The 11,415-nt window shown below is 45.4% G+C and overlaps 1 protein-coding gene across 1 annotated transcript in view; it reads right to left on the bottom strand.

Annotated features, from left to right (window-relative positions):
- LOC119394204 (uncharacterized) overlaps positions 1-10,077 on the bottom strand; it is a 93,902-nt gene extending 83,825 nt beyond the window's left edge. Inside the window, exon 1 of the mRNA XM_037661479.2 lies at positions 9,837-10,077. Within this exon, the coding sequence (XP_037517407.1) occupies positions 9,837-9,981 (145 nt within the window). The 5' untranslated portion in view covers positions 9,982-10,077. The remainder of the gene's footprint in view (positions 1-9,836) is intronic.
- Positions 10,078-11,415: the final 1,338 nt, after the last annotated feature.

Genomic DNA, 11,415 nt, shown 5'->3' on the forward strand with positions numbered 1-11,415 from the left:
GAAGCGCGCTTGGAAGACACGTTGAGCGGGTCTCGTAAAGCTGACAGGCAGGCGGGGAAGAAGCGTTCGATTCACTGACAGCGCAGGGCGTGCTCTGGTGTGCGCTGCCCAGGAAGAGAGCGCCGCATCGCTGAAACTGGGGACGTTTAAAGCCTTGAAAGTGCGTGCACCGTTATTCCATTAGCTTGGAAAGAAAAACGAAAATCACAAAGAATGGAGGGCTGGCGGACCACGAGCACAGGGGCGACCGCGATGAGTTGAACATTGTCTGCTATTGAATGTCATGATGTATCTTTGAAGGAAGTGTATATTCGTTCATGGCAGGTTTTCGTGACTCCTTCGTCGCGAATGACCCATGCACTCTGCTCGCGTTTAACTCTATCCATGCTTTTCGAGTCTCGGCAACCTTTTCGAGCTTTAACGGCTCCGCTCTCTTAGCATCGCTTTAGGTTGCAGTGGCCGGCGATTTAAGAGGAAATCTTGAGCCTTGAGTGGTTTGGTTCTAGCGCATCAGAAATTCGAGGTTAAAAGAAATAAGCTCTGTGCACAACTGGTTATAATGGTCGCCTTCACTTATATCGTGGATTGTGAATTGACAGCCATCATTCAAGCGCAATACGGGCGCTTTTTATCTTAACAATTATGTGGAAAGAGGTGGCCATCACCAATAAATGGTGAAAAAAAAAAAACTGCATTCATTTAATTAAACGAAAACAAGCAGGCTTCAAGACCGTGAAGGGTCGCACTTTTTAAAGACGATAGTCTTTCTTGGGATACTTAAACGGAGAAATTTTGGTCTGTCTGTCTTTCTGTTTGTCGGCACGTCCCTCGATTCAGCCACTCGGCCAAGCCACTTGCCCAAGGGCCAGCCATCTTGAACGGCTGACTAGGTTCATACTTGTGTACATTGTTGATCAAAAAGTAAACATTACGCATATCTGAGGCGCAACATCACTAGGTAAGTATTAAGTGGTGTGTTCCTTTAATAGAAAATGCATACATACTTAATTCTAAAGACCCTAGTTTCTTAAGCTGCGCTGAAAATGCGACTGCGCTGAAACTTGCCTTGCTCCGTGCCCTCTGCACGAGCTCATTGTTGTGTTTCGGTTTCGGTTCTGTATTGCACTGTACGAATGCCACGGGGCGCCGCTCTGGCATTCCTGTTTTACCCAGGTGACGTGTAAATAAAAGAGTGTGTGGAGAGTACTCGTTGAGTGCGGATGTTTCTTCTGCTTTAGCGCTTCGCGCCAAACCGCGTGTTCGGGCTGGCTGTCGTCGCCGCCGGTCGCGTTGGTCACCGCCGGTCTTCGCCTGCTGCTGCGCTGGGACTACCAGCCCGCAACACAGCACTAATGTTTCCCGACGTATTGCCAGATGGCATCCGTATCTCACGCAGCGCCTCTTCTATCGTCTTTAGACGATATTTGCAGCGAAGCACGCAGATACGCGGCCAATTTTTTATGTAAGCGAACCAACAAACGGAGCTGACACATAATCCCGTCAGGAAGAAGGGCGCAGTTTCGACGAATTGTTAAAGTCTGAAGATTAAAAAAAAAAACACGAACACGGTAAAGGAAGAAAATGAAGGAAAATAGAAAGACAAAAAGAACGAGTTCATATTCATACTAAATTATTTGAAACAATCTAGACTAAACAAACTGAGATTTCTAAAATAAACTACCTTTGCCGAATTGTTGGCAGTCGCACAGTGTGGTTTGGTGGTCTTATTGTAGTGCTAATTATCATCACCATCACACTGTATGCACACCGCCAGACGTGTTGAATAATTGTAACCCAACCATCTTTTGGGATAGAAAACATTAAAAACAACATAATTGTACAACTAGCAGTGCTCAATACATGGTGCTGCGCTTCACGTTCACGTCGAGTAGAAACCAATCAGTTGCCAGTGATGTCACAGGCGCCAGCGTTAAGCGAACTTCGTCAAATGCTGTGTTGGGCAGCGATAGTTGAGAAAACAATTATCGCACAAAACGCCAGCCTTCCGTCGTTGTGAGGTGAAAGAGTCAACGAAGAAATATTGCGTCCGGCGCTTACAAACCGGAAAAACCATTCTTTACGAAACGACCAAGCTGCCTGCGAGACCATTAAGTGCGTAAAGGGGATGCACGGAGGAGGGGCCACGATAGATATGCAATCGGTAGAGCGAAGAAACAGGCTAGAGTTAAAGAAGTCGTCGCAAAGCTTACTGGCCATTGGCTCAACGCATATCGGGGAGGTGTCAGTGGAGTTCTATGCAGGCAAATTCTAGGAAGAGATTTTAAGTGAAATTCTATTCTACCTTAAACAAATTGCACGAAGCCTTTGAATTACAATGACATTAATTTCGGGAACGTTGGGAAACGTTCAATATAAATGTAGCTAAAACACGTGCCTAAAGTTTCTTATGACTACGCATGGCAGAAAAGTAGAAAAATAAACTTTATCATGATGAAAAAAAAACTATATCAAATCGATGGACTTCTGTCCTCTGGAATGTAAATGAATTTAGTAACGCCTTCGACAGGCGAACATAGCCTTCTGGGGGAAAAAAAGCAAAAGAGCCTTTCCGATGACATGGCCGCTGTCTTGTAGAATTAAAGTTTTTGTTACCTCGTTCAACCAGAAAAGCAACAGAGTACATTCATTTCAGTGCACTTAATCACGTTAACGTATTGAAGAACTGCAGAACTAACGAACTAGTGGCGCATGTAAATTACATAAGTTATCTTGTCTAGATAATAAATCCGCGCATTTAGTTTCGTGCGACGAAAAAAGGAAGCTTCGCGATTGGCGTTTGCAATCAAATTCTGAAAAGGTATAGTAGAGCAGGTATATTCGTTGCTGAACCTTCCCGTACCACACATACCTTGAGATATTACAGCATACTTTCGCCCACCTTCCCACGCCGTCAAAATAAGCCGCTATGCAGTGTTCGTTTAAAGGAAGAATAGAGTATCCCTTTCTTGTTCATGTTTTCTAACCTCTTAAACTTACGCGTTGGAAATATAACAGGCGAAAAAGTATGTAGTTGCACTCAATGTGAAAGCTGCAGGCAATGCGGGGCCGTGATTCGCCTTTCCTTCAGCGACGCTCGCGTTCACGGGCAAGCGGGTGCTGGCGTTCCAAACGTGCAGTCTGCTTGGCGTCCACGGCGGGAAGGAAACCTTTATTTGGAATGCAGTTGCGCTCTGTGTCCTCCACCTCACCCTCACATTATTTCTCCTCACCCTTACTGCCCTTTCCCACCCCTTTCCTATACCACACTATACATGGCCATGCTATACATGGGGTTGCCTGCGCGACGCCATATATGACTATGCTATTCTTTACCCTCGTCCTTTGCTCCTCCTCACTCGCACTTCTCTTTCCCACCCCTTGCTATGCATGGCTATTTTATAGAAGGCTGTGCTATAGATGATTTTGCCTGCGTGACGCCATAGATGGCTATGTTACGCTTTATCCTTTCCTCTCCTCCTTTCTATTTTCCTCGCCATCACTTACCTTTCCCGCACCCTTACTATGTCATGCTATGTATGGCTGTGTTAAGCATGGTTTTGCCTGTGTGACGCCATACATGGCTATGCTATGCTTTACCTTCTCCCTTCCTCCTCACCATCACTTCCCTTTCCCGCCCTCTTGCTATACATGGCTATGCTATCCATGGTTTTCCCTGTGTGACGCCAAGCGGCGACATAGGATGGCACCAAACGATCACCGATACTCCTTGCCCTCCTCCTCACCCTCACATCACTGCTCCTCAGCCTCCCTTCTCTTTACCGCCCCTTGCTATACATGACTATGCTATAGATAGCTATGATACACATGGTTTTGCCTGCGTTACTCCAAGCGACATGAGACGACGACGACAGCATACGACAGCCCGAGCCCCTAAAGTGCTCCGCACTTAAAAGAGGTGACAATCATGTTGTACTAGCAAGCGCAACAATCTTAAAATGCTTGCAGTTTGTTTTATTAGCTTGCAATTAGATTGGCAATGTTGGATAAGACAACTTGAGCAGGGGCCGTGTACAGAGGCGGTCACTTTTGAAGACATCACCACAATGCAGCTTTCAGTGAGCGCTGACTGGCTGATTGAGGAGAGACGGGCAGTATACACTGCAGTCTCTTCACTCATTTGGCACGCGAGACTCTAGGGCACGCATAGCGACCCTGTTAGTGAATGCGCTCGTCTCCGAATCCGGCAAATGCGAGAATGGTGAAAAACATATCCAGCAAAAATGAGGAAAAGAAGAAACTATACAGCGCATTAGCAGCAAGACGAAAAAATAAATCTGTAGTACTTTAGACCAAACTTCTTTGAGGAAGTAACACAAGGAGAGACCAAACTAAGGAATGCGGCCCACGACACGCCAGTAAACATTACCTGGTGTGGCCTCTCCAAATGCGTAGGAGCCCTATCCTTCTTCTTCTTCTTCTTCTTCTTCTTCTTCTTCTTATTATTATTATTATTATTATTATTATTATTATTATTATTGTTGTTGTTGTTGTTGTTGTGTTCTTGTTCTTGTTGTTGTTGTTGCGAAAGAAAACATAAAAAGTACAGATAGGAAAATAGGAACTATCAGACTGACACCAGTGGGCAAAAATAGCGCAACTCTTTTCTACACGAACGGCACGAGAGAATAGACGTAAGCGGAAGACAGGAAGAATTGAACTAAAGTTCAAAGAAAGAACATGAACACAGATCACAAAGACTACAAGTAATGCAAGGTTTAAGATATAGTGCAACAGCAGAAGTGACAAAAATTAAGACTATCGCATGCGTCCCATAGGTTAAAAAAAAATATTTAAAAAAATGGGCCTCGCAGCAGTGATAAAATCTTCATCGTAAGATGTGGCTCGAACTGATATTTTTGCCTCGTTAACGCATGAATTATGATTCGCGAAGATCACTGCACTACCCGTTCCCAGAGCACCCTCATAGAAAGCGCTTAAAGAAGATTTACATCGAGGGCACGCAGGTAAACTTCAGTACTTTAACAATAATAAGGTGCGCCCCTGATTACTCCCTTCTCACTCTCCTTATTTAGTTACAACCACGTAGTGATCACGCTGATAGGCGATAAAGTTACGTCACGCTGATAAAACACAGAAGTGCTTCAACAATGCTGATGCTCATTGACAAAACATCTTTGTGTTAACACTCAAAGAGAAATCTTTAAACTGTGGCGATCGGTCTCCTTTCCTGATTGCTCTTGGAGTACTGGGATTTTTCTTCAGGTAACTTGAGAGACCTGCAAGCTTTCAGCGCACTTTTTGATTACCGAATTATCGAGCAGTGGCGGTTCGGGCTTTTCTCTACCGGAAGCGCGTTGCCTGAAATTGCCCCGCAGGGGCTTTCCGCGGGAAAACCGATAAATGCTACGCGTTTCTCCGCACGAAGGCCATTCGGGTGCGCCACCGACACTCAGCAAACACCGGCGAGCGCGTTTGATTCTTGTTGATGCTCTAGTTGTTGTTGTTGTTGTTGTTTCTTGTACGAACGCGGCCGCTTAACGAGGGCACATTTTGTTTTCTCATTATCGCCCCATTTCCTGTCGGCTTCGACCACACTGTCCACTGCTTATATTTCTGCTGTAGTTACAGTGCTATATGTTACTGAGAATGCTGCAAATTTTGTTATGTTTTGTAGCGTGACGGAAAAGCCTGTTATAATGACGCTGACCGTACATGATGTAGCCGAGCATATTAAATTGGGACGTGACCACCTCAATGCCAATGTCCACAACCGTATGTTCTGTGTACGCATCTCTTTCTCATGGTATGATAAATCAGGAGTTAATAAACGTCAAAGTGCGTGGTTAATTATATAAATTAAAAGTGTTATATAAGTTGCTTGCATAAAAGCAACCTATAGGTACTGGACGTGAAATTAGTGGTACTGAACGATGATGGTGATGATAAAATTTCATTCCTTGGAGCGGACAAATCATCTTCGTTCTAGGAGTAGGTATACGATGCAGAAAATGTTGTTATAGAATGATACTAACTACGAAAACGGATATCAAGGAAAGAAAAAATAATGTCTTAGGATTTAGTATCGCTAAATTTCTAAGCGGGCGACCGGACGAGAGAAAGGGAATGGATCAAGGATCCAGATTTTTTCTTTTGTTTCTGTTAGACCCAAGCATAAGAAGCCAACAGATAGTGAAGCCAAGCAGAGCACAGGGGATGCTATTTGTAGTTTATAATTGAAAATGTAGCATTTGTCAGACAACGGCAATGATGAGCTAAAGTTGACGAAAATAACAACTCGCCGCCTGTGAGTAGTAATACTACCACCTTTGTAGTGTAAGTAGGCGATAATGTGCTTTAAAACCTAACTTAACGTAGGTGATTACCACATACCTAAAAGTTATGATCTATACATTTACATGTGATCAGCGCCGACTTAAATGCAAAAGAGAAGCGTCCTCGAATATTGGCTGGTTGCTTTATGGATCTTGACGTCCCAATGCGACTCACATTATGAGAGACGCCTTAGTGGACGGCTCCAGATAAATTCGAGCACCTGGAGGTCTTTCACGTGTACTGACATCGCACGGTAGATGAACTTCTCGCATTTCGCCTACATCAAATTGCGACCGCCGCGGCTGGGATCGAACCCACGTCTTCAGGCCAGCAGCGAGGCACCGTGACCACTGACATCCACGACATCACTTGTATGTTGAAATAAATTTGATTTGATTTCATTTGATTGAGTTACCACGACGGCCTCCTACTGAAAGGTGATCGCTTGCTTATACGTATATGAGGTATTGCCTTCGTGCGATGTGATTGTTATGCTTTAGGCAAGGCAACATCGATTTTTTTACGAATTGTGAACTCGGCAACTGCGCGTCATCGGCTACTTTGTACAATCTTGTTTCTCAAAAGGAACGTTGATATTGCTCGCGTCTGTTTCAAACGTGTAGTTTACTGCGCACTGTGACATGCTGGTATGCACTCGAAGTACCTCGAGGATTTTTTTATAAGGCTACAAAGTTGTTGAAGTGCAGCAGAGATGCGCATTGCTCAAGTACTGATCGAACATGTCGTCCATCCAAGTGCTCATTTCGGCACAGATGGTAAGCTTTGTTTTGCACTGTTCGGGGCTGGTAGAGAGAGAGAGGTAATAAAATGAGAGAAAGTCAGGGATGTCAACCAGAATTGTAGCTTCCGGCATGCTACCCTACACCAAGGGGAGGGGGAATGAAAGATGGAAAGGAAAGCGGAGAGAAGAGAAGGCGCGCGAAAAAAAGAACAAATAAACAAAAGGAAGGTGTAGAGCGGGAGTACTAAAGCCTGTTCAATAGGCCGCTGGCGCGCAAAAAGTTCAGTAAGGCCTTAATTGAATTTCGGTGTGTAGACAGTTCGGGTCGGCATTCCAGCACTGACTGTTTCGACAGGGGTCTGTCGTCAAGACGGGCCAACACATCAGCTAGCGGCAATATGTGGGAGCTGGTATCTTCCTAAAATGGTTGCGACATGAAACGCGGCAAGGCTAACTACACGTGATACGCGGGAAAACCATCATTCTCGTTTTGCTAATTCCTATTTTGATAATGAGTTTCGAGACATTCTGGGCCCATGAAGTGACACCTCACATACAAGTGTGCAACAGGAGCGTCCGTGACACTAAAAGAAAGGGGGGATCAGGTGGTCTTATCTTTATGTCATATAAAATGAATGCGTAGGGAAGATCTGGCAATTGTGACAAGGCCAACGTGTGCAAAAGGTGTATGTATAACTGATGCCTAAATGGTTTAGTCTAATTCGTCCTTGTCATAGCACTGACTTTTTTTTTCTTGCGCCTGCATTAATATCAGTAGGCCTGCGAAATGGCACTCCAATACCCAGTAATGGTGGCTGCATTTTGATGGGAGTAAAATACAAGAGCACCTGGGCGCTTAGATTACGTGAACGGGCACGGTGACCGAGAATATTCGATGTCGTGTCTTGCATCGTGATCATGTAGCCGTTTTGGCGCGTAAACTACGGAATTAAAGTAATTTATCTTTCGTGAAACTACATATACCCTGTTGATGGCGTCAACCTGATGTACATACGACAAGACGTTCTTGCAGTCAGTTAAGAGTTCCAAAAGACAAAGCGAGAAATTTGTTATCGTTGATATTCGATTCAGGAAGTGTCGCTTATTGCGACGTTTGGAAACTTCAGTCTATTTCTGACACTTGCAGCCTAAGGATTCCGATAATGCAAATCTATGTGTGCTATATCGCTTTCATCGTAAATTTCGAGCACGCGTGGGCCACATTAAATTGTAACTTCCCCCTTCCATGGCTACCTGGAATAACGAAGTCACCCACCTCTGGGCGAAGAGAACACGCGCCCGGTCGTAGATTAAAATTTAATTCTCTTTCTTTACCAAAACCAAATACTGTAAAGTTCACTGACAATAATTTGCATATTCCGTTATAGAACACCAAGACGCTATTGCAACATGAAGATATTGCAACATGAAGCCATCGTTGGCCATGTAAGATTATCTCAAAAACGGAATATTTGCCCAGATTCACATAGAAATAACTAAGCCCAGAGCTTACAAAGCGTCGTCACTGTGCTTGAAGGAACAAAATGTACCAAGTCGGCATCTGCAACGAAGTGTGTGGTTTATACCAGGACAGCAGAAATCTGACAACACGTTGCTTTCGACATTAACTTCACGTTGCGCATCTATACAATGCATGGTTAGAACAGTGAAGTGGAATGTTTGCATCGTTCAGAATAACAAAGTGCGTCAAACAAGTCGGAGCGCCTCTTGTTCAGCTGACTGCCCTACAAGGAAGAAGAAAAATCTTTTACCGGCAAAAAGGTTGCTACTTGCCGTGATACAGCTTTTGAGGTGCGGCGGGAAGCCAGCCACAATAGTTTGCTCTCTCCCTCCCTAGGGCCATCACAAAAGCTTGCCGCGAACGCGTGAAAGAATTCATGGTATCGCGCAGCACAGGTCTTACTGACACCGGCACGCGCACGGTTCTCTCCATAATAGATTCCGTTTCTGACTCTCCCAAGTAAGTTTTCCATCTCAACGTACGAGCTTATGAATGTATAAACAGCAGGAGTTATCAGGAGTCTGGTGTTGTCTCTGTTGGAAAGTGGGCAAAAGAAGGTACACCGCCAGCGTCTAAAACACAAAGAAATGAAGATAAATGTATTAGGACAGGCTACTGCGCCTTTCTTTATATGCATATACATTCTAAATATTCGACGTATAGCTACGGCTCGTTTTCCACAATCAAGCTCTCCACCGCTCGTCAAAATGGCCTCTGCACTACTAGCATGTGTCAGATTTCCTAGGCACGCCTACTCTAACATAAAATGAAGGTGACAAAAGCATATTCAGCACTAAAGTCTGACGAGTCAAAGTCAGACTTTGGAAGGGATAGAGATATACGGAGGACGGAAGTAATCTCGTCTGGATAAAGTTCTTCAACATTCGTAATAATAAAGACGGGCAACTGTTGTCGTCATACAGTAACGTAGGAATAAGCCCACAGGGCATAGAAGTGAACCGCCACCTCATGCTCAGCAGCCGAACTGCACAGAAAATGAGCAACAGCGGCGAATTAGAGCAGATAGGAATATACACCACAGGTCCGGAGCAATTCTTGCAGCCTAAAGTTCCCGGTGGGTTTCACACTTGTCGGCTCCCGTATGCGTTATTGCAAAGGACGCTTCATGCTGTCAGGTTGTCCGCGGGCGCGCATATCTAATAACCGTCAAGGAGCTGCGCGTCGGTGACACGGCAGCATCCTCGCACCGGCAAGCGCGAAGCATCGCAGGAGCATTGCACAAAGAAACTAGCTTACCCGTAGGAGGTGTGACGGCTAGGGCATCTGCCAAGCCTGCGCCAAGAAACACGAGTAACAGGACCCAACGTGTGAGACGGGAAACAGCACGCCACATTGTGGTAGCCGTCGGGACAGTCCAGGATGGAAAGCGTGGAGCGGACATTGCCACTCTCCGGATGTTTCCGCGTGTTGCGTTCTCACTTCCCGCACCGGAAGGATGCGGCTCCGTGCACTCGCGCCGACACCGGTCTGCACTCTGTGCGTCGGAGTCCGAACCACGAGAAGATCGGAGCCCCAGTCTGGCCCCGCCTCCTCTGGCAACCCTCCTCCTCCTCATTCCCTCGATTTTTTTCGTTAAAGATCTTTGCCTCGGTGCTGCACGCTTCGAGCGTTCAGGCAACAGGAAGTTCACTTCCCTCTCGTCCCTGACGTCACGTCCGGGACTGGTCGATGTGGGCGCCCCGATGAAAGCAGGACTGAGGGGGTCTACGCGCACTCACTGCCTGCGGCCACTCGGCAAGAGAATATCGTCGGCGCATAATGGCACGAGTTGCGCAGGAAGCATGTGAGACCGCGCTTATTCGCGCGTTGATGCTCCATGACGTGACACGCTAAAACGCAAATAGGTTAACATTTCTCGACTATTTAGTCATTACAAAGTTCGTGTGTGCTTTTCTGGATCCTGGATTGCTTCGTATTTTGCACTCACTCAATGCCACTCGTGCACTGAGAGCGCAGTGGAACTATTCGTATTTGAATGAATAAGTCCGTTCCCCCATTCACGTGTGGCACTTCGGTCGAGCTAATACGACCTCTTACTAATTACCGTGCGGCTGTCATGATCCTAGCATACGTGATTTGGGTCGCCGACGGTCTGACCGCGAACCACCTAGAATGAATCATAATCTATTTAACGGCACGCAGCCACATTAACATCAGGAATGGAATTCGTAGGTCCCTGATGAGTGCCCATCCTTTCATACACATGCTACGGAGCAAATGATGCCTGCAAGCACAATCTGTTTTGAGACATGGACATAAAGCACTTCCATTAATGCTGGTACGCGTATTCAACAATAGTTTTGGAAACACATTATCCAATGCTCAAAAGAGGCACGCCGCACTCGTGTTCACTTCACACCGCACCGAGGAGAAATCTAACACTTATGGGTGTGCCAATATCCAATTTTTAACTTCGAAAGCAATTAGAATAAAGGAAACCAGGTGCGAATCCAACCGAAACTTTTGAAATATTTCAGAATACGAATAGTACGACTGACGTTTGTAAGAAGTAAAGTTTTTTCACAATCCAGACATGAAAAAGTAAGCTTGTTGTACAGCAAATAATGTACATGTCAGTTATGCACTGTGCAATACTATTGCTCTACACTGCCACATAAGCCGTCAAATGTGATTGTCATGAACGATGCATGGCTGCTTGATATGCTCAGAGAGCGGCGACACCGTTGTGCATGTCACCATTCCTCTAGACAAAGAAAAATGGAGTTCACTAGACACAGTAGAACTCATGTATTAATCTTGTCGGCACGATTTATTCCTCTAAGCATGTTTTCCCAATTGGGAGCAGCGATGACAG

Source organism: Rhipicephalus sanguineus, chromosome 5 (genome assembly GCF_013339695.2).
Source record: "Rhipicephalus sanguineus isolate Rsan-2018 chromosome 5, BIME_Rsan_1.4, whole genome shotgun sequence".
NCBI lineage: Eukaryota > Metazoa > Arthropoda > Arachnida > Ixodida > Ixodidae > Rhipicephalus > Rhipicephalus sanguineus.